This window comes from Hylaeus anthracinus, unplaced genomic scaffold (genome assembly GCF_026225885.1).
Source record: "Hylaeus anthracinus isolate JK02 unplaced genomic scaffold, UHH_iyHylAnth1.0_haploid 5, whole genome shotgun sequence".
NCBI lineage: Eukaryota > Metazoa > Arthropoda > Insecta > Hymenoptera > Colletidae > Hylaeus > Hylaeus anthracinus.
The window spans coordinates 11,790,481-11,814,720 of record NW_026535322.1 but is presented as its reverse complement, the minus strand read 5'-3'; the positions used below and the strand labels follow the sequence as shown (position 1 = coordinate 11,814,720).

At 39.4% G+C, this 24,240-nt stretch overlaps 1 protein-coding gene and 1 long non-coding RNA gene across 5 annotated transcripts in view; one reads left to right on the top strand and one right to left on the bottom strand.

Moving 5' to 3' along the window:
• The window catches only part of LOC128895262 (uncharacterized), a 35,837-nt gene extending 12,155 nt beyond the window's left edge, over nt 1-23,682 (bottom strand). The window contains exons 1-2 of the long non-coding RNA XR_008461736.1: nt 23,579-23,682; nt 22,156-22,343 (exon numbers count right to left, since the gene is read on the bottom strand). This is a non-coding gene — a long non-coding RNA (uncharacterized LOC128895262). The remainder of the gene's footprint in view (nt 1-22,155; nt 22,344-23,578) is intronic.
• The window catches only part of LOC128895244 (uncharacterized), a 165,293-nt gene that overhangs the window by 137,057 nt on the left and 3,996 nt on the right, over nt 1-24,240 (top strand). For 3 of the 4 annotated variants that reach the window (XM_054157674.1, XM_054157675.1, XM_054157673.1), the window contains 11 exons: nt 10,897-10,999; nt 12,724-12,896; nt 16,428-16,911; nt 17,465-17,861; nt 18,427-18,661; nt 19,099-19,270; nt 19,944-20,183; nt 20,263-20,418; nt 22,164-22,321; nt 22,498-22,607; nt 23,528-24,049. In XM_054157674.1, coding sequence (XP_054013649.1) covers nt 10,897-10,999; nt 12,724-12,896; nt 16,428-16,911; nt 17,465-17,861; nt 18,427-18,661; nt 19,099-19,270; nt 19,944-20,183; nt 20,263-20,418; nt 22,164-22,321; nt 22,498-22,607; nt 23,528-24,049 — 2,750 coding nt within the window. The remainder of the gene's footprint in view (nt 1-10,896; nt 11,000-12,723; nt 12,897-16,427; nt 16,912-17,464; nt 17,862-18,426; nt 18,662-19,098; nt 19,271-19,943; nt 20,184-20,262; nt 20,419-22,163; nt 22,322-22,497; nt 22,608-23,527; nt 24,050-24,240) is intronic. The other variant, XM_054157676.1, reaches the window with a different exon arrangement.

The following is a 24,240-nucleotide window of genomic DNA, read 5'->3' as shown; positions in this document are numbered from 1 at the left end:
GTGTCGATGAATGACCTTAGAAAGATTTTAAAACGCAATACAATGAAAGTGTACTCATAATATTGTCAGAGTTTTAAATTGACAAATTACCTAAAAGTCTGTGAGAGAAAAAGTATGGGTATTGATGATTTAAGAATGCCTTGCCTGGTCACGCCAAGCATTTGACTTCCAGGCCGCGGAAATCTAGGCGAATCATCTGGCAGCTCATTTCGATCTCACATATTTTTCTACTTTCTTGGAGTTTTTTATGGGGATCTTCTATTTTTTAATAATAACTCCTTGAGTCCTCCACTTTTTCATGTACTTGGCGTAATTTTTTTACTTTTTTGAATTTTTGTTTACACTGACTGTAGCACGATTGGGCGTAATACCACTTGTTGGCAAAGGGTTTCGATAGTTTAATACAGGCGCAGGAAACGCGTAGGTCGCGGAAAAGATAGAGTCGTTCTACTGGCTAGACTGATCCTGGTGGGTAGTTTTTTTTAATAGAGCGTAGGTGCAACGTATGCGTGGTAATATTGGGTAATACCACTGGTAGGAGTTTTTTTACTGTTTACGTAAATACTTTATGGTGGGAAAGGAAAATTTGAATAGCCCCGGAAATTAAACTGTTCCAGTGGGTGGAGCAATTTCATTATCAATAGGGAGACATTTTTACAAGGCAAGGGTCCATTGACGTTCAAAATATCGAGCAATACTTCTGGGTGGTGTACAATTTTAGCGAAGTTTATAGATAAATTTTATATGCCCGAAGAAAGTGCGTGGGACGCGGAAAAGGTTGACTCGTTCTACTGGCTCGACTCGGTCCACCGGTTTATAAGTGATTTTTAGATATGACACACGTGCAATTTATCTAATACCAAGTAATGCTATCGGTAGGAGTTTTATCACTGATCGCATAAACATTTTATATGGAAAAGGAAAATTTAAGAAGCCTTGGAAGTTAAACTGTTCACTCGCACCAATCCTACTATTAATAGTCAGACATTTTTACAAGAGAAGGATTCATCGACGTTCTAAATATCGAGCAATACTCCTGGGTGGTGTACAATTTTAGCGAAGTTTATAGATATACTTTATATATCCGAAGAAATTGCGTAGGACGCGGAAAATTGGTTGACTCATACTACTTGGCTCACTAGTTCATAGGTGGTTTTTAAATAGGGCACACGCGCCAAGTATCTAATATTGAGTATTGCTACTGATAGGAGTCGAATGTTGTTACTATTTATAGGCATTCGTTTTATGGAGGCGAATGAAATTCAATGAGGACATAACGTACCGAGTGGTACTACCGGGAGACGTTGACTCGTACTACTGTTTATAGGCACTCTTAAGTCTTAACGCATCGAGGCTTACGCCATTTATTTATGATTAACATTTAGTCTCCATCTCTGCACCATCACTCAAACATATTCTATGGTATATTCTTTCTTGCAAATATGATTAACATCGTGAAGATAACTGAAAATCTCTACAGAAATTTCGGTTGAATTCAATTTAAGTTAAAAAATTTCCATTTTGATGATATAAATCTACATTCAATTTTCTTCTATATAAATATTAAACGCGAAAGGTGAATATAAAGTTATAGGTTGTTACAAAAAAAAAAAATCGTTACATTTTAATTGACGCTAATCCTGCTTCTAGAAGTGAAATTTTATGAAATTTCTTCGTAATCGAATCGAGTCTCTCCGGGAGATACGCGTGATTTCGTAACGAAAGGTCAAGATTCGATAACCCCGAGAAGAAACAAATGATTCCTCTCTGTATTTTTCCGTAAGATTTTCATCGACGCGCAATATCGACGAAGAATACTTTCCACGGGATAGAGGTAATTTCGTAACTTTGAAAGTTTTTAAGTTTTCGCGAGATCAAAACCACATGTTGTACTTCATTAAATAGAAAGCCAAAGGGTACATAGAATCCCAAGAAATTTAATATTCGACCGAAGGGAGGAAACCAGAGACGGGTGAAATTCTTATCTGGATAGAAAATTTCCGATAAACAACGCTTGGTTATTCGATTTCATGAACTCCTCGACTGTGGCGCAATTGTAATTTCATGTTGGTTCGGTGGAATTCGATATAATTGTGGTTCATTATAATTCATCATAATTATAATTCATATAGTTGTCATTCAATATAACTATGATTCATTGATATATTAATTTCAGATGTTACATTTGTAACTCATTATGATTTCAATTTTATTTACTAACATTATAATTCATAGAATTGTCATTCGTTATAACTATAATTCAGTAAAATATCAATTTTATTTATTATAATTATAATTCATCGTAATTTAAATTGATTAAAATTGTAATTATAATTCATTATAATTCATAGAATTTTCATTCGTTATGATTATAATTTCATTTACTATAATTGTTATTCATTATAAAACAAATTTCATTCTCTATAATTATAACATATTAAAACATCAATTTCATTTTTGTAATTATAACTCACTGCACCATGAATTATACTTTTTACAATTAAGATACATTATAACATTAATTTCATTCTCACGCGTACAGAATATAATCGTTATCGAAGCCAAAACGACCGAAGGTATACCGTCACCGTCGACTCGCTCGACAAATCTGTTATAATTGACATCATCGGTTTTTCTCGTCCTCTCCCTCCCCCTCTCACCAGCTACCGAGGAATTCGCCATCCGGAATAACTGCCCCAAGAATAATTATCATTTTCATGGGACGTGGCCGTAATCGCCAGCGTCCCGCAATTCCAGGAATTTCATTAGTTTCGATAAATTCAGCCCCGTCCGCCCCCTCGGCTGTCTTCCGTCATTAATTCTCGACAACGCAGCCGCATTCATTACTAATTCCGATCTAACACGCCAACTTGATTCGTCCCGAGATCGATCGGGTCCGTCCCATTATCGTCAGAAACGTCCTAATTGCCGCTTTTTACCACCTTCGCCCTCCCCCCTCTGCAGCCGTCTCGTCGCGAAGTCGTCGATTTAAAACCGATCCGCGTTTTCGTGCCCGAGCTTCGAGGCGATCGCGTGACCAACGGCCGTGCCGTTTCGCGATTTTCTTCGCGAGGAATTACGTTGAACAACCGACACGGCCGTCGAGCGTTATTAGTTCACTTCGAAACGGTAACGAGGGTCAACACTGAGAACGTAATTGCGTTCGAAATAGCGAGCTCTGTTTCGAACGAAATTGGAACTTTAGGTTCGGGAGTGTCCTAGATGGAAGTTGGACGATCGTATCGCCGAGGTGTCGATGCTGCATTCGGTAACGAAAACGATTTTTGAGCAATTGAAACTTGTACACGTGGACAATTTCTTTGATTTAAACATTTGGGTTGTAATTCCCTTTTCTTTCGTTGATCCTTCTTTCCTTATCTTCCTTTCCTAATCAGTGGCAGACCGCTGTACCACTTTTTTACAAATCCTTTTGCTGCGGAGTCGAGTAACGTTTTATGACATGAGAGTGGTTTCGAGATCGGTTTTTGTTTGTTCATCTGCTCAATAAAACATACTGAATGTTTGGAAACGATACATTCCATAGTTTCTTTTTTATAAAGAATATTATAATATGATTTATTATGTAATATAGTGCATAATTATATTATCATAATACATATTATAACATTTACTGAATATACTCTTATAAATGCTTTATATAGCTATATATTTCTTCGTTCACCTGTTCCTTAAAATCGTAATCCATGTAAATGACCCTCAGTTCCATTTGAGGACTACATTTGGTATCAAATTCTGTCCATGGATTTTAAAAAACGTGTTTTAATGACCTCCTAATTTGCATACTTTGCATATGCATCAGTCGAATCCCATGTGCGTAAATAATATCGCATATTTCATGCACGTATATCAATTCAATTTGTTTCGTTTGTAGACCTCGAAATAGCGAGGGAGGGAAACAAAACGAGGAAAATTGCGCGATATTTTCCAGCCCACCTTAATAATTTTCCGCGCGTTAGAGAGCCACGTATCGGTCGTTCGATCCGCTCGAAGCCTGGGAGGAGAGAGAACCCTTCTAAAAATCAGCAAATCAACGGACAGGCGTGAATCCGCGTCTAATTGCGTTTCACGCGGCCGGGCATGCTTTTAATTGCATCTCCAGCTTCAATTTCGCAGGGTTCAAAATCCAACGTGTGCCACCTACCCCCATCCCACCCCTTACCAACGATTCTCGAACCGATGGACGAGGGATAGAAGTGGGCAAAATACTTATCTAGATTAAAACCTCGAATAATGAATAAAAGATACACCGTTCGTTACTCGTTTTGTTTAAGCACGGAATCGAGTACCGTGCGATGGAGGTATAAAAGCGTTGCTAAATCGAACGGGACCGATCTTGTTTAATTAGTAAAATAGGCAATAGAAGGTTCTCGTAAGCAGAATTCCTCTGACAGAATTTATTCGCAAATGTTGGTAGTTTGTGAACGATTAGGAATATCTCGGGGGTGGGTTTCGATCACACGCTTTAATTGGGGGTTTTGCGTTTTTTTTAACTTTTTATTTACTTTGTATTTAACACACTTTGTAGTTTACTATGTATTTTACTTTGTATTCGACAAACCATGTATTTTATTTTATATTTATCACACCTTTTATTTACTTCGTGTATAGCATATTTTGTATTTTACTTTGTGAACAACATACTTTGTATTTTACTTTGTATAAAACACTCTACTTTGTAATCAACACACTTTGTACTTATCTATGTATTTTACTTTGTATTTGACACACTTCGTATTTTACTTTGTGAATAGAATACTTTGTATTTTACGTTGTAAATAACATACTTTGCATTTTACTTTGCGAATAACATATTTTTTATTTTACTTTGTGAATAACATACTTTGTCTCTTCCATTGTGTATAACATACTTTTCATTTTACTTTGCGAATAACATACTTTGTATTTAACTTTGTCTATAACATACTATGAATTTTACTTTGTATTTGACACACTCATTATACTACTTTGTACGGTATTTTGCATGTAACGCACGTTGTTATTGGCAACATCGTCCGCTTATCACCGTATAGGTCGATCGGAAGGGCCAATATCGTTTGAATAAAAATTTTGCACACCTCTAAAGTAGCGCGAAGCTCTTTTTACGAGCGGTGACAGATCTCGCTTTCAGACAGCGTCGCCTCGAACGCAGATAAGCCAGGTGGCCGTCGTCGCACGTGGAGTCAACCGAGGTTAAAGCACCGATAAAACCAGGCTTCCTATCGCGACGCGCGTGCTCGCGCCTCGTAACTTTTTCTTTTCCCGTTTTCTACTCGCGAGAACTTGCAATCGGGCGTGTCCGTCGTTGTTCTCTGCCTACTTACACGGTCTGTCCGATAAATAATCGAACTTACCCCCTCCCCGCTGCCCCGTAAAAAATAAAACTCCGCTCGTATTGGTATACGCCATCATTTATTATTTATCATCCCCCTCGATATTTACGGCTTGCAAACACAAACTTTATCGGGACACCATCGACCTTATTCTTGCAACCCTCAGGAACGAAAAATATTTTTCTGAAAATTATGGGAATATTAAGAGCAGGTGTGAAAGAAATTGTAGCGTAGAGATAGTGGAGGATGATGTAAATCAAAGAAACATTCGAATGATTGCATGGAAAAAGTGTATACTTGGTCAATTAAAGTACTTTTCCTTTGTCACTCTGGAAAAGTATTTTTACCACTTTTTATGTTCTAATTTTTCTTGCATTATGATATCGAAAAAATGAAAGAACGAAACAACGTAAATATGTTCACGTGATTACAAGAAGAACTATATATTCCATCGAATAATTAAGTTACCTTCTGTCATCCAGGAAAAATATTTCTCGTTCCATTTTTATGTTGACTTTTTTCTTGCACCGTGCGCTGTTGCCAAGAAGTAGTCAGCCTGATTATTTATCGGACCGGCCGCGTACCAGAAACTATCGAATATAAATCGCGTCGTCCGGGACACGTCGTCACGCGAACCAGGAGAGTTGCCGTTTCTCTGGATTAGTGAATTTTTCACGAGTGTTCCGTTTTCTATTTTAAACGCGGCTCGCCGAGAAGTTTTTATTCGGGTGGGTGACTGCTCTCACCCACGGCGGTCGTTTTATAGCAACCGAGGGTGCCTTTTTGTGGGAACAGGGTCGAATCAGGGGCTGTTCTAACAGTAGGGATGAACGTATTCGATAATCATCTCAATCGTACTGAAATGCAGAATCGTTAGACCAGCTGGTGCAATATCAGTTCTGTGATTCAATGTTTACTTTTCGAACTGCGCACTTGCAACCACATTTAGCAAAATTTCCTAATGAACATACACTAGCCGTAAAAAAAAACGGGACACTATTTCAAAACGTCATAACTCCGAGAGTTTTCAACCGATCTTCGGGAAACTTCGTGAGGTTTAGTTTTGAAGTGTCCTCTGGGTGTGTGCAATGTTCCATTGACGAGGGTTGATGAGAAAGGGTTAATACACCCCCTCCTAAAGGGGTAATGCAGAAAAACGGCACTTCAGAAGGGTCCAGGGGCGACGGAAGGGGGTGAAAAAATAAAAAAAAACCTTTGAGGCGACTCTGTTTGATGTCCCCTACAAAATGCACCCCTTGAAATCGCTTTTGGACAAACCCACCCTTCGCCCCACCCCTCCCCACCCCCCTAAAATCCACAATTTTTGGACGACAGTCCCGGTTTTGGACTCGATGCATTCTCTGGACTCTCCTGATCCAGGAAATGCTATCACTCATGCCGTCCATACCATAGGCACCCTTTGGAGAGGGGGTGTGGAACAGCTCGCGATTTTTCAACCCCCTTCGTAAGGGAGGACTTCCAGACATCAAACAGCGATGAAATTCACCATGTTTGTTCTCGATACGTTAAGAATGAAAGCCCAACAGATCACGTTTCGAAAACTGCCCCCTGAGCTGAGCAGGGGTGGTCCAAAGTTAGGGGTGGTTCACCCGAAGTGTAAGGGTTGCAACGATGTTTCGTTGCGTGGAACACACGTGGTACAGTCCAAGGCATTGGAGTGAAACAGTTTTGATGTCTTTTCCCCTCGCGAATAGCATTAAAATACGAAAATGTCGTTTTTTTGGAAAACCCACCTCTCGTTTTCAGACCCTTTTGTGGGGTGAACGAGTAACCCCACGTTAACGTCGTTCGCGGATTCGGAAAAAACGTGTATAAACACTACCACACAAAAAAAAAACTAAATACATATTATGAAAGAATTTTGTTGGGACATCCTAGCAGTTCAAATCAAAATAAGACAGGTCTATTTGCAATTTCATCAGAATCGGGTGAAAACGGCTAGTATACGCAGGAAAAAAATAATCACTGGATCTGGGTGCGGGCTCGATAGGGTTGAAACCTCCCCGCCTAGTTCTACGGCAGCCCCGATCGAGTCGTGTTTCATTATCTGCGCGAGGGATTTTAATTAATCAAGCTTTGTCGCGCGCCCTTTGGTAGCTTCGAATTTTATCTCGATTATCACGTCGGGGAATCAGCGCGTGAAGTTCACTTCCTGGTCTGCGGGAGCGTTAACCCTTCCACCGAAGTGTGGCCACCTGTGTCCGTGTACGTGTGCGAGCGTGGGCGTGTGCACGCCAAGCAGAGAGGAAAGTCAGGCTCGCATAGTACTTCATTTTGTTCTAATGGGTGTATCGATTAAACCTGAGGTCCCTCCTATCTCTTGCCGCTTTGCATTAACAATTTCCTGTTCCGTGTGCTTTTTTCTGCTTCACGTAAAACGTTTCATGCTCGAATTTTTGCTGCTCCATATAACAGGCTGCGCGTTATTTGAAATCGAAGATCTCTGGTTACGGATCGATCTCGCTATTGAAACTGTTGGAATATTTACTAAACAGCAACATGTCATTTTAGTACAAAAATAAATTGTAGTGAGAATGAATGTACAACGTTATATCTGTCACTGCAGAATAACGAAAGAGAAAGTTTTCCTTCGTTAGAGAAATAGGATACTTCCTGTAGTTTACTAAAGACTAAACAGATGTGCTAAAACTACGCTGTATACAGCTAGAAATTCTTCCTACGGTTTTTCTTTTAACGTTCATCGGTCAGTCTCGCGCAGCTCCTCGTTGAGAAAAGATCACAGTTTGTTCGTGACAACTTAGTGAATAAAGCTAACGTTATCTATAAATTCAGTATTTTATTATTCACTTATACCCCATTTCCAATAGAAATTAGTTTTTTCAGTTCTTTAATAAAAAGTTCTGTCATCAATATATGGACGGTGTAACGCACAACGTGTTAAATGAAAAATCTATGGTATCCACAATCCTTGGTACCATCCTGGGTATTCTAGGGATAAATCGCATAGCTCACAGGGTGTCCCGATAAACTTCATGCAGCAGCAGTAAGACCAACGTAATTTTGTTTAGAGGGCGGCGAAACATCTGACTCGAGTACGTACGTGCGTGCGTGAGCGCAATTAGACGTTCTTGTGGTCACGAAAACTCGACGCTGGGGGTTCCCCCGACGGTGTCGGCGCCGCGACGCCAGCCTCTCGGCCGCGATATCAAAATTCCGTGCTCAGCACGCGCTGGAATTCTTTATGGCCCCCGCGACGGCGTCACGAGACCACACCCCACGACAACGCGGGCTCGAGGGGTCGTTAAGTATAAAACACGGGCAAAAATGGGGGAAGAAAAAGCGAAGAAAAAAGGGGCGATCGGAAGGGGGCGCGAAAGAAGCACGATCGAACGCCTCGCGAGCGGCTCAACGCGATATCTCCCAATTGATCGACGGTGCAACTTTGGTATATGCTTTCAACTGGGCGAATGAAGTTTGCGAATCAAGGTAAAAAAAAAGGGCTTTGAAATCGATTAATATTTTGTGTATAGAATATAGGATCAAACAGTTTCGAACTTGTCGATACCGATTATAAATACGAATGAATATGTATGTCTAATGTATAAGGATTTAATTAATTTTTTTCTACGTCGAAGAAGATTGGAACATAGTTAATTTAACTTCTTCTTACGTTAAATTTGAAACCCTTTGAAATCTGATTGGTATTTTACTCAAACCGTTTAATATTTATTGATATAGATTATAAATGTATATATGGAAATTCATTGAATATTCGATTGATTCTTGTGTAACATCGAAGAATATAGCGACTCGGTTTATTTATGTTTGTTAGATTTGAGACCCTTTGAAATATTCTTCATATTTTTACAATCAACGAGGAATGTATTTCGATCAAACCATTTCAGACTTGAAAATAAAGATTATGAATGAATTTCGGCAATGTTTCTATGAAATGCGTTAATATTTGTACTCAAATATTATAAAAATGCACGAACAAGTCGTGTTTTATTAAGAAAGAGAAACAGATTTATTCTTCGCTTGAGGGCTGACGTGCAGAAAATTTGAATAAATTACCGATATAATTAAGGCCTAACGAACCCAATAATTCTGATAAGTCTCGATTGAAATTTAATCAACTCGATAATCTTAATACCCTATATAAATTGAGCTTCGAACAATTTAGGATTAAATCATGGAAATACCGTTTTCATTAATTCTGCGATCGTTTTTCTCTACAATCAAGACTATTTTATCTCGGGAACGTGAATGACATCTATATGAAACTAAGGGGTAGTTTTACCCCTTAGGCTTGAATTACTACCATTAAAGGAAATATGTGTCCCATATTTTTCATAAAGTTTCACAGAGGAGGCACTTCGAAGGTGTTCAGTTTTATTTATAACGTTGCAAAATTGTATAACTTGACAATGACGTGTAATGTAACAGTCTCGCATTTATTCGTCCTTCAAATTTATTTAATTTTTGCTTTACATTACTTTGCATTTGCTTACATACGTTTCTTAACAATTCCCTTGCATTCCCATTAAGGGAGGGCGGCGCCGAGGCTAAAACTAGCTACCAGTAGTTATTGATACAAAATTTTGAAACCTTGTACTTTTATACAGTTTCTGATGCTGAATTCAATGGTGTAAACAAAGAAATGTTTAAACAATTTTCTTTTGAATTATTGAAAAACAAAGTTGTTGAAAAAGAAGTCGGATCGATAAATCTATACGCTTGTCTGTTCGTTATTTTTTTACGGAGTATTTAAAAAAAAATCACCGCGATAGCTACATTTTATAATGTGTGCTCATGTATGTCATTAACTAAGTCTATACTTTATTAAAATTAAATTAATAAAATGGAGTAGAGTAGTGGGCATTGAGTAAATTGATGTATTAATTTGTTTAATTATTATACTATATTATATTTATATATACTAGTTATTATACCATAAAGACATGAATGGATTTTTCGATCCGACTTTTTTTTTAAAAATGTAAAAAAAAAATGGTTTAAACGTTATTTTGTTTACACCATTGAATTCAGCGTCGAAAACTATATAAAAGTACCATGTTTCAAAATTTTGTCGGAGTAACTACTGATAGCTAGTTTTGGTCTCGACATCCTCCTTTAAGAATATCAATCCTTTGCACTCGAGGCCTTTTTTCTTGCATCTGCCAACAACTGATGCTTTTTTAGCATTTTATTGCCACGAATGCTAATCTTAGATTGACTTCGACGATGTAGCCCGATTGTCATTTTATCGACACTTGGAATTCCAAAGAAAGTAAACCTGAAGAGACATTATTGCTGGTAGATTTGCTGCGTGAATCCTAGTGATGAGTGAGTCACCTCTCGAGTGCCAAGGGTTAAAGCTTCATTAAGCAACCATAGTCTGTTAGGGCCTACTGGCCCTATCATAGCTCGGGTACCTCGGGATCGTTAAACCCGTGCCGTAGCTACGATCGAAAGTAGCTTTCGATAAAATAAGTAGTCATTGCCGTGATTCAACCAAATTTGCCACAAAATAAAACTTTACCCTTGCGTTTGTTGTTTCAAGAACCGTCGCCGTTATACGACAACAATCACTACCACGAGGAATGCCTAAAATGTAACAGCTGCGGCTTGAATCTCACAGGACCCAATCAGAAACGGGCTAGACGGTGAGTAGAGAGAATCACAGCCATCCTACTTGCATAAGCGTTCGGGCTCCTCGTATTTTTCACCGAACGTCCGTGTAACCGTAATTTTATCCGGCTGCCGCTTTAATTTCCTATTTATGGAGAAAATACTGGCCAACGGTTTCGCAATAAACGTTCGTCTGTTATTCGGCGCACACTGGTTCGTTCCCTTCGCGGTCAGGGAGAAAACGTAACATTTACACTCGCCACGGAATGTATTTTGATAAGTAGAGAAAAAAATCCTTGCTTGCCGAATGTTGGAACCTGGCAAAACAATGATTAACGAACGGCATCGATTGGTTGCTTGAAATCGTGTCTTTCACTATCATCGTAATTAACACTTTCGCTGCGGATGACGCACATGCGCGTTCAACTGAAAATATATGGTTGTTTTTATTATTTTTCAGTTTTCATTTTTTTGTTCGGCAATCATATTATATATAAAATAAGTTACCACAAATATATGATTTTCAAAATAATCATATTAGAACATTTGTAAGAAATTTTTCGTTAAAAGAAATATCATAATTGCAGCTCCCAGCGAACGGCTACTAATTTTCGTCCGCAGCGAAATTGTTAACTCTGCACTGTAAAGCAAGCTGTTATTTATTTTATTATCGAATCTTTGCAGTGCAAAGCAAATTATTATTTATTTGAACGTGGAATCTTTACTTTAGAGCCCATTGCAGAGGTCATTATTAAAATTGAATCTACCGAATTCAAACATAAATAAAGTCTACCAAAATTGGTTTCGACGAAGCAAAGTATCCGTGGCTCGCGAACTCGTCGACCAATAGGAACAGCTGGAGGCTAGTTTCGCGCGAGTCGCGATTCGAGTCGCGTCCCTCTGTGATTTTAATTGGTATCGCGTGGATCCGCGATAATAAAGGATGATAAAGGAGATAAGAGGGTCGTCGTGATCCAATAACGAACGTCGTCGGGACGCCGCCACGGATTCACTTTTTATCGAGCGGCTTCGACTTTCATGAAACTTTCTATACCGCGATAACGTTTATTCGAGTTCGAGATACACCGTTCGCAAACTGAAAAACAAATCCTCCGCTTGCGCCTCATATAAATAATGGTAATTTTAAGTTAAATGTTTGTACTTACAAAATGTTCATTAATGCATTTTACTTTATATTTAACATATTTCATATTTTACTTCGTATTTAACACACATGGTGTTTAAACTTTATATTATGGCAAAGAGCACACGATATGAGTAATAGTAATTTAAACTCCACATTTTTGTAATTGCAATGTGCTTCATTAATGCATCTCAAAAATTCGAAGATAAAATAGGAAGCCCGTCGTATCACATATATTTTATATTTTGTATATAGTAATAGTAATTTAATTTATATAGTAATAGTGATAGTAATTTAAACTCCACATTTTTGTAATTGCAAAGTGCTTCATTAATGCATCTCAAAAATTCGAAGATAAAATAGGAAGCCCATCGTATCACATATATTTTCTATTTTCTATTATTATACATATGTACATGAAAGATTTTCTACAATGCAATATATTCCAATATGTATTAAAAGAATATATACATATTAATGTATCATAGAAAATCTTTTTCCAAGTTGTAAATTCTTTCCAAATGGAGCAATGATTTAAGTATCAATATCGCCTCCTGCATGTAATCGAATATATCAAAGAGAAACTCACCAACATCGATGTTTTTAATTCGCCAGGTTCAAAAACCAAATACTTTGCGATCTACACTTCGCTGACGTGGCGCTGATGGAGTGCTCGGACTTCATGCAGCAGTTGCGCAGCTTCAAACCACAAAGTTTAGGCTGCGCAGTTGCGAGAAGAAAATCATCGACCACCCTGATCTTCCCGCTGCCGCCGCAAGCGTGCTCAGGTAGGATCACTGTCGGGATTTGTGGATCCTTTCACCCCTCGAATCGTCGCGATTCCTTCGTGCTCGAACAGCTGCCGTAGTAGAAGCTTGACTCGCAAACTTTTATCAACGCGCATATGTATGAGCACGAAGCTACAGGTGGTTCCCCCCTGTCTTGGATTACTCGCCTTTACAAACACTGTAGACCAAAAGCCTCGTGTCCTATCAGAAAATGTTGAAACTGTACGATTTAGGAATTGATTTTCTTCGCCTCGATTTCTGAGACGATTCAAAATTAAACTGGCTCGTTTATTTGGCGGGAACGACGATTCATATTTTTATTGATATACTTAGGTATACTTAGGAAGAAAGAGGTTGCGAAGTCAAAATGGTCTCATTCTTAAGAATGACGACTCCATTCGATGTCCTTGTTGAGGAAGAGTACAGACGATTTTATTATTCTGTTGAGAGATTAATGTTTAAAGTGTGTTATTCAATAATGAACAGAAATACAGAGGTAAGTCAATTATCCGATTCCATGGTATGTGTGACTCTTACTCTAGGGGTGTAAAGTTCAGAATTAACAAATTATGTTCATGTTGACTCGAAGGTTTTCCTTATACTTGTTTCAACCTCGAGTTTAAATTTAATTTCTGAACTGAATTAATCTGTAATTTTTATACGAATTAATAATGATTATAATATTAAATCAACGTTCAAAGTTCCTATCCCTTTATTGTGTACGTGTTTACGATTAACAACACATTTACCAGCTACCGCAATTATAACGTGTCTCTCACAGCATTCGGACCCACGTAAATCAAATAACCGTGTTTTGCATTCTCAAGTCGCTTAAGCAATTATACATGTTTTGCTTTGTGGAAGAGCTTCATCGAATAAACATGTTTTCCGCCAGAGTCGCTTAAGCAATTAAACATGTTTTGAAGGCGCAACGTCGAGTAAATAAATATTACATTCCCGAGTCATTCGTGGCTTCAAGCTACAGTTAACGTTGCTGTAAGCTTCAATTTCCGAGCGAGATGTTTTCCAATTTGAATTTTAATTCAAGCGCACGCGTATCTGTAAGCGATCTGTTTTATTCGATGCTTTTTTTTGCCAAGCAGAGACCAAAATGAATGTAAAGCATCTGAAATTAAAATTTAGACAACAAATTGGAGATTTAAAACACCCGAAATTTAAATTTTGGGTGCGGAACACTTGAAGTTCAAACATAAATAAAAAATTGTAGAAGCAAAGCACCTGAAATTCAAATTTAAATAAAAAATTGTAGATGCAGAGCGTCTGACATACAAATTTAAATGAAAAATTACAGGTGTAAAGCGCCTAAAATTCAAATTTAAATAAAAAATTGTAGATGCAAAGCGCCTGAAGTTCAAATTTAATTGAAAAATTACAGATGCAAAGCACCTGAAATTCAAATTTAAATTAAAAAATTGTAGATGCAAAACGGTTGAAACTCAAATTTAAATAAAAAATTATAAATGCAAAGCACTTGAAATTGAAATTCAGACAACAAAGTATAAATTCCAAGCACCTGAAATTCAACTTCAGACATTATTCAGAGCTCCCATCGAATCCCGAATTCGTCTTTCACCGTGGAACTTCACGAATCGCCGATTACCTCGAACAAATTGCAATCTTAGCTCATGATTACCGATCAATCTCACCGTCGATCGATCGATTAACGGCTACTTCCACCGTAATTACCCCATCGATCAAACGTCAAGCACGTGGAAATTGTCCAACTCCGAGACCAGATGACGTCAGAGAGAAGAATGAAGCAGGAGACGACGAGAACAGGCGAGAGCTTAGGCGTCCCCGACGAAGAAGACGGCGATGTCGGACGTGCGAGGTCCTCTTCATTATTTTATTTCGCGATCCTTTGACGCAGCCTACGAGAAGGGGTGGGATCCACGGGAAACTGGAACGCCCCGTATCGACGATCGAATTTACGGACCGCTATAGGCCATTAGACGCGGGGGAGAGGGAGCAGAGATTAGGAGGGGTTGGAAAAAGACGACTCGACAGTCAGGGATGCACCGCGGCCGGTTCACTTTAAGTTCGAATACCAAGCCTGTCTGTAAACAGTTTGGTGTTCCACCTTACAGTGAATCGACCGCCGGTATCGTCGACGAGGCCTGGAGAAACCGAGGGGGTCGAAGGTTGCGATCGATAACGAAGGGTGGCTGTCACGGCGAGGGGTGGCGAGCGAAACGCATTATCGGCGATACGTGCCTAAGTGGACGAAGAGTCGCGTTGCACGCTGAAAGAAAAATCTCGGGGAGACGCTACGCGCCGGGACCACCGTACGACGGCGTTTGGTCCTCTTCAACGCGGATCGGATTCCTCCCTTAATGATTTCGAGCCGGCTGGCACGGTCCCCAGCGGATTCAGTGATTTTTCCACGTGGCCCAAACAAACGCCTCGGAGACGGTTCTTGTTTCAAGGAGAAACGCGATAGAGGAATTCCTGGAGATCGAAGGTTGTCTCTGGGGGAGGGTAGTGGGACCTGGCGAAAGGCCACGATGAATCGAATACGCGCGGAGGGGATCCGAGGACTCGGAAGACACGTGTGATCGTCCAACTTGAAGACTTTCGTACGAATTGCGTCGTAATCTTTTCGATATTTCTAGGACAGGACGTATCTCATTTTTTTCTTTTCAAATATAGTGTCACGTGGTCTCGTCATTTAAGGGTACATTCTAGTGTAAAGTAGCTAAACGGAGAGGCATCTTTGGGAATTATTATCATTATTATTGGGGGTGTCTGGCTCCGGGACAGGGAGCTTTGCATCCCTTTGTTTTGAAAATTTCAAAGAAGATAGGGTAAGTATACTAAAAAGAAAGATAAATACATACATATATGTATTATTACAAAGGTAAATATGTACATTAGGATGTGTCATTTTGCAGCAATATTTCTTGTACAAGTGCTGATTGGGTAACCGATAGTAAACGATAAAATGAAAATTTCCGTCCAAGAAAAAAATTGTTATCTTAATTACAGGCTTGGCTCATATATGTATATAAGACCCTTTGATTACGAAAATCGATCAACTCGATAAAACAAACATTGTTTTTTAAAATTTCTTTTACATTATAGAAAAGAAAAAAAATAATAAATCATGTTGATCTTCATTATTCAGGAAAGTTATTATAAATATAGAAAGTTACGACTATACCAAGTGCTTTGAGACTTAAATATAAAATTTCCCAAAAAGTGGAGTTAATCGATTTGTGCATCTCATACGATATATACGATGATATACATATACGACGACGATCTCCATGATATAAAATGATACGTATATTATATCACAAATAAAAAAAATGATAAAACTTCATTTATTATTGCATAATCTACCTTTTCTTTTAATTTCCCAAAGAAGCCTCCAAATGTACCCTCGAGCCAATAAATTCTCGATGTACTTTTCGCTTCTCACCTCGTCTGCGCCCTGCCAGGATGTCGACGTTCATCCAGGAGGAGGACAATGGTATCCTTTAAAGCGACTTCGTTTGATTTCCGTTGCAGATGAATTCTGTTCAGAGTTCCCGCACAATCTGATGCCGACGCCTGGATACTGGATCGAGTGTTCCAGACAGCAGATTATGTCGGACACGATCTGGGACGAGAGCGAGAGCGGAGAGGCCACGGACCCCGAGCAGGCGGAGGACCAGCCTGAGCCTGCCCCTAGGCGACAGGACAACAACTATTGCTTCTACGAAGAGAACGAGGTGGAGACGGACGAAGTGCCGCGGAAGAAGACCACCATCGAGGAGCAATGGGAGAAGAACCAGGGATTCGAGCTCACCTCCGTCGAGCAGGAGACCTACGAGAAGTATTTCTATCTGAGGGAGCACTGGAACTACTTCACCAACGACGAGGACCTCGGCCCGGTGATACTGAGCATCAAACAGGAAACGTTGAACGGCAGGGATCAATTCAGGATCCTCGTCAGGGCCATCAGCTACACCGTGCATGGCCTCATCCCTGCCAGCTGCGTCTTCGCGGATCGGTACTTGAAAATTTTAGGCTTGAACGTTTATCGAAGATTTTGTTGATTCTGTTACATATTTGTTTAAAATTCTGGGGACAATTCAAAGATAATTCTTATAGATTCATAGTTTTAGGCAATTGCGTTGCAATATTCTCTAGAATTCTAGAAAGTGACAATAGCTTTACTGGAAAACCTCATTTTTCGACTTTCTTAATCAAATAAATTGGAAATTCTACGCTTGAACATTTATCGAAGATTTCGTTGATTCTGTTACATATTTGTTTAAAATTCTGGGAAAAATATCGGGTATAGTGTTAAGGTTCGTAGCGTTTAACGCGTTGATCACCGCCATATATAGGTGACAGTGTTTTTCGCTGAAAAATGAGAAAAATTAATTCTGAAAGCCAAGTGTCGAAGAAAATAATTTCCAACTTGCCTAAACTTGTCCAACTTGTCCAATTTGCCTAAAAGTATGAACCTATAAGAATTGTCTTTGAATTTCCCCTAAAAAACGCTACGATCTTTCGTTCCAACTTCGCATTCTTGACACCTAATCTCCCTTGTCTTCCAGATACAATCGGGAGGAGGTAGTAAGAAGCCTGGGTAAAGAGGTGAACGTGAACCCACCGCTGACGCTGGGTCAGCTGCCAGATACACAAGACGAGTTGCTCAAACTGGATCAGGTATTCATAAAGTCGGAGCTGAAGGTCGGGGTGATGTACGTTCAAGAAGGCCAGTACACCGAGGAGGAGATACTCGACAACAATGAGAACTCGCCGCTCTTCGAGGAGTTCCTGCAGATCCTCGGCGACAAAGTTCGTCTGAAGGGCTTCGACAAGTACAAGGGTGGCCTGGACACTATTCACGACCTGACCGGCTTGTACTCTGTCTACACGAACTGGAGGAGCATCGAGATCATGTTCCACGTGTCCACGTTGCTGCCTTACGAGAAGCACGACCCCCAAAAGGTAAAATTTGAAGCGAGATCGAGGTGCGTTGTGGCGAAATTGAGGGTGCATCGATTCATTAATCGATACAGTTGGAGATTACGAGTTATTGTGTTAAGCGATGGTTGTCGAAGAGTCGATTGGTCGATAGCGTTAACTGGAACAAGAAGAAGGGTTCTTTGGATCTTGTTTTGGTTCTCTTGGGTCTCGTTTTAGGACTTGATTTAAGGGGATACTCTTTTTCTTCTGAGTTAAACAATTTGTTTGCTAATACTCTTGATGCTTTATATAAACGTGTTGAATTTCAAAATAGTTTCAAAGTTAATACGAGAACTTTGAAAGAATCACGAAAATTGCCTCGAAACTGATGAAAGGAAGGGTATCCAATTAATTTAGCACACTTTGAATTTCGATCTTCGAAGCAACTTCCTATTATTTATTTAACGATGCTCCCTCGATCTCTGGTGCCTCGAGTAAGATCCACAAGTGAACATCATTCCCCGTGAAAGAAGACATAAACGGGCCGAAACGCCTAATTCTTAACGACGTATGGGTGTAATGAAACGGATGATTTCGCGTTACGTAGCTCCAAAGAAAGAGACACATCGGCAACGACATAGTGTGCGTCGTGTTCCTAGAAGCTGATAACACTTCATTCAGTCCGGCTTGTATAAAATCGCATTTCCTGCACACGTTCATCTTGGTACGAGTCAGCCCCCGCATCAAAAGGAAAATCACCAGGTACGAGGTGTCCGTCGTAACCAGGGACGAAGTCGGTGCCTACAAGCCCTACCTGTGGGAACAGAACGTCTTCGAGAAAGGTAAACACCAGTTACACAAATTTTCCATTTCCTCTCTCAATTTTTCTTAAGAATTCTCCATAATTATTTCAACTATATCTACTATATCTATATATGTATACATTCAAATTAAATCTACACTGTCAAATTTTCTTCTTTGAACGTCCCTTTATATGTAAAAAAAAAGTTTCAATAACAAAAATTAATTATATTTAGAAATTATATGCATTAGAAAAATACATTAGCTGGACCAGACTCCCCCCTTAAGAATTCTCCATAATTATTTCAAGTATCAAAATATAAATTTTAAGTCTTTAAATAAATGTTCTATTTCGTCTCCCCATTTTTCTAAAAAATTCACCCTAATCATTTCGTCTACCCCTAATGTGCAACAGGTGTCGTTCCCCTTCCTCGCAGTTTTTGATCTTTCCCAATTTAATTAATTCCCATGTGCACAGGGCCCATGTTTCGTGAATGGATCCTAACGAAAATCGTGAACGGAGAGAGGGCGAGCTACTCGGCGCCGAAATTCGCCAGGATGCAGGAAAGAACGAGGAGTCAAATGCTGGAGGACATCGTGGCCAATCTGGCCAATCACGTGGAGACTGGACAAATTCCGAAACCGTACAGGTGAAGCAGTTGAATGTGTAGAAGGGGAAAGAGAAACTATACGTCTACTATGTTCTCGATTGATATACGACTTGGCACAGTGCCAACCATAAGTTTGAGACCATCCCTTCAGCGAGTTAAAAAGAGTTACGATAGAATTATGATGAACACTAAAATAATATCATCGTGGCCACAAAGTATATGATTATTTTTCTTAACAAGTAAAGTTTTTTAAAAAAAAGTATGTACATCAATATTATTTTTGGTAATTACCATCGATCGATTTTCTCAATCGATAGCAGTTATTATTTCTGCTGCAGTTCCCATGAATTTTCAATTTGATTCATACCTGATAAATAATGCCTTTTTTACAAATCGAATCACGATATTAAAATGAGATTATAAATAATGTCATTCGTACGAGAAAAACAAAAGGATATACCTTATCCTTACTGAAACCATTCTACCACCAAAAACATAAAATATGTAATTTCCCATCCGTTCATAAGAAATGGTAAAACCCACGGTGTCTTGCATTCGAGTCCGAAGAAAATATTGAAAATGAATTGCACCGTGTTATTCGAAGTAACTATCCCATTTAAGGGGATGATCTCACACTTATGGCCACCCGTGTATTTCACTTCGTATATTAACGATTCAAATGAATCAACAAAAATAAAATGACCATTTTCAGACGCGGTTCCTGGCGACCGATCGGTCACATGAGGCCAGCTTCACCCCTCCTGGATTCGGTCAGAGACCAATTCGAGGACTACGATCAGCTCGCCAAGGACTTCACCAGGGTGTTCTTGAACAATCAGGAGAACGCCTCGGTGAACGCTAACCTGTTCGACGTATCATTCTTGGTTCCTGGCCAGCAGAAACAGAAAGTCCGTTTCATAGGAGTCAGAGCGATCCTGGCTGTCAGAAGCAGGTGATCATTGGAAGAGCTACCGTTTGGACGCGGGAAGAATGAACTCGAGAGCTACTGAAAGCCTGTTCGCCGTTTCCAGGGTGTTCCAAGAGATGCTGTACGGGATCCAAGCCGGTTTCGGAAGTCCTCAGGTACCGGTAGCGGAACTGCTCGCCAGACCTGCGCCTACCTTGGTCAGCCCGCAGAAACCACGGAGTTCGAACTTCCTTCAAGTTCCTGACATGGAGACCCCAAGGTTCGTGTCTCGATAATCACTTCTTGAAAGATTTTTTATAGCGAGTTTCAAGTTCTAATTACACGAGAATTGCAAGCAGAATATTTTGCGAAATATCGATTCGGTTAAAGTCGTCGTGATGGTTTGGTTTACTTTAGAAAAATTGGAACTCGATCTAACGGGTGAGACTCGATGCCTGCGATGTCGTTGTCGAATGTATTTCTATATTGTGTATTTAATATGTGTGTAATTTTCACGGCACTTCCATGTCTCCTATCCTCACAGCACCGCATGATTATTTCACACTTCCGTTCGACTTTCTCTGAACAACTCGAACGACTCTGCTCGATGCAATCTTGATTCGAGGTTCGTGTTTTTGTGAATGGCATAATTATGTAGCATGCGTAATTTCTTTTCGGGATCGAAACAAAGCACTGCAAGTTCAATGGAGCTCACGAGCCGTCTAAATATTTCTTTATTTCCTTAATGGCTGCTATTTCAATTTCTTGCTCTTTCGGACAAGTTTTGTCCGAATTAAAATTCGAGTATAGGCATGCAACGCGTCAGGGGTGATTCGAAACGAATTCTAACGAAGATTAAATTTGTAGTTTGTAACATACGAGGGGAATTTTAATGAAATCTTGTGTAAATGATTATTGATTTAACGTGAGATGTATGGGTCCTAGTGTATGGTAGCATAAACGATTTAATTATTCTCTTAATTGTTCCATACCATTTGAAAATTCAAGCACGAAACAAAAGTGGATGTTTTTGAGTTGAAAATTTAAACAAATTGGGACGTCCCTTTGTATTTTTTTCAAGTATCGAGATACTTTTGTTTCAGCACCACAGAATAAACAAACGAAGGACGATTGAAATGAAATGATTAATACTGACCTACTTTGGAATTATTGCGAAGAAATGAAAAGAAAAGTGGAAGTTATTAAAACTAGTGAAAATTAAATTTTCTTTCTTGAGTATGTGAATATGTTACGAAACAACTCTTCATGCTTTCCGAAGTTGTAGCTCAATTAACGATACTTCCTAAGTAGAAATAGTTTAGCGAAGTCCAGGGATCTCGTCGGCTAATTTATCGGTCCACCGCGCCCAATCCATCAATTTGGAAACCAATCGTCCTATTGCCTCCGCGCTATTAATACTTAATGAGCTGGGGCACCATCGTGATAGATCGCATTAGGGTTGCCCAGAAAATATTGGCCACTTCAGAAGTTCGATTTGTTGAAAAATAAAATTTATCATAAAGAATATAATATTATGAAAATGGTACATAAAAATAAATTCGATGCTCTTTATGTATTAACATATTTATGTGTACCATTTTTGGTTAAATTAGATCACCCCATAAGTTGATGGCTTTTTGTTCTACTATTTAAATTGGACACAGATGAAGAACTAAACTTAAATGAAAGTATGGTGCTGAAATAAATATGCAGAATTGAAAGACATTTAAAAAATACAAAGTGATATCGACAAATCTTTTCAAAATTTATCAAAGGTCCCCTTGTCAAATTTTATAAATTCGCGACATTGCGAATCAGAGGTGGCGTGCTTTCGTCGTTGTTTACTACTAGTTACTCTATTTCAATTCGTTCAGGCCACTCAAAAATTGACCTCCCATGGCAACACGTCCCTGAAAGCTCCCACTCTGTCCATCAAAAAGAAACGTCCCCTAAAGAAAGCCCCCTCTCCGTACCTTGAGGTGCCGCTCTGCGGTTTCTGTGAGATACTGGCTCTGACCTGTTTAGACCCAAAAGCGTGCCCTCGTCGCCGATGGTGAAGCGCGCGTTCTCGAGGATCGGAACGATCACGGCTGGCTGGAGCAGGAGCATCCGGAAACATGGCGGCGGGAACACCCTGCAGAGCGAGGATCGCAAACGCTGGCTCAGCTCTCAGGATTGCAGTAGTACGTTCGACTCATGCTACAACTGTTAAAACATTTCCCAGCCATTCAACTTACGCAACTCTCATTGTGCCCTGATGTTGACAATTAACAGAAAAAAAAAAAATAAGAAACTAGATGTAATATTATACGTGTATTGAATCATTATATTGGAGACTAAAATAGACATTTTTTCGTAGATAAAGAAGCGAAGGAGAAGGAGAAAGCTGCTCAACAATTAGCTGTCCCGAGGCTCAGCGTCGTGGCAGACGCTCAGAAGGTCGACAGAGCAAAATTGGCACAGACAGAGGTAATAATACTGTATAAGTATATCACTGCAGAAGTAATACTGTAGATGTATACTATAGAAGTACTACTATGGAAGTAATACTGTAAAAGTTACACTGCAGAAGTAATACTATGGAAGTGTACTATAGAAGAAATAATATAGACGTAATACTATAGAATTATACTATAGAAGTATGAGATAGAAGTAATACTATATGAGTATATCAGTATAAGTTACACTGCACAAGTAATATTGTAGAAGAATACTACAGAAGTAACGCTATAAAAGTTACACTGCAGAAGTAACATTGTAGAAGTATACTATAGAAGTAATACTATCAAAGTTACACTGCAGAAGTAATATTGTAGAAGAATACTACAGAAGTAACGCTATAAAAGTTACACTGCAGAAGTAATATTGTAGAAGTATACTATAGAAGTAATACTATAAAAGTTATACTGCAGAAGTAATATTGTAGAAGTAGTACTATGTAAGTATATCATAGAAGTAGTACTGTAGAAGTATACGATAGTAGTAATACTATATGAGTATATCAAAGAAGTTACACTGCAGAAGTAATACTGTAAAAGTATACTATAGAAGTAATACTATAAAAGTATATCATAGAAGTAGTACTATAGAAGTATACGATAGTAGTAATACTATATGAGTATATCAAAGAAGTTACACTGCAGAAGTAATACTGTAAAAGTATACTATAGGAGTAATACTATAAAAGTATATCATAGAAGTTATACTGCAGAAGTAATACTATAAAAGTATACCATAAAAGTTGTACTGCAGAAGTAATACTTTAGAAGTAATACTAAAATAGAAGCTCCTCTTGAAAACAGTTCACTCTTTCCAAACATTCTAGTAGTTAAAATATCAAATCCTTTCTGTATCCTTCCACTTTCTCAATGTATCTTTCTGTTCTCCAGTTCGACATCATCGAGTTCGACCCAGAGACGTTCAGGATCCTGCTCGACTACCTGCACACAGGTTCCTGTTCCCTGACCTGCAGCAACATTCCAGGCCTGATCTGCGCAGCGGAGCACTACGATCTCCCGGACCTCCTTCAGGCGTGTTTCCATCACGCGAAACAGTTTCTGCGCATCGAGATCGTCTGCGTGATGCTCTGCACCCTGGAGAACTACTGTTGGCGTTACACGTCCGCCTCCGAGCTGGTGAACATGATCCTGGCGTTCGTCGAGACCAGGGCGTACCAGCTGTTCCACAATCCCGGCTTCCTGACGTTGAGCGAGTCGATGGTCCAGATGATCATGTGCAGGGGCCTAGAGGTGGACGAGATCAACAAATTCGAGGCGATGCTCAACTGGGCCAAGCACAGGATCAAGACGAAGTCGGCTAAAGTGGACGCAAAGGTCGAGTTCAAGTGCATCATGGAGAGGCTCAGCAGAGACCTCAAGCTCTACAGGATAACGCCCCAAGAGCTTATCAGGGTGAGGATTGGGGACGAGGGAGGAAATTTGGTGACGAGAATTGTAATGATTTTAGGCTTCTAATGCATTGCGAATTAGGGGTAGTATTGGGGTAGTAGGAGGTCATACTCGTTGAAGACTTTATGTACAACTCTGAGTACACGTGTGGACACTCGTCATCCTCAAGAAATAATTGATATACACAGTACAAT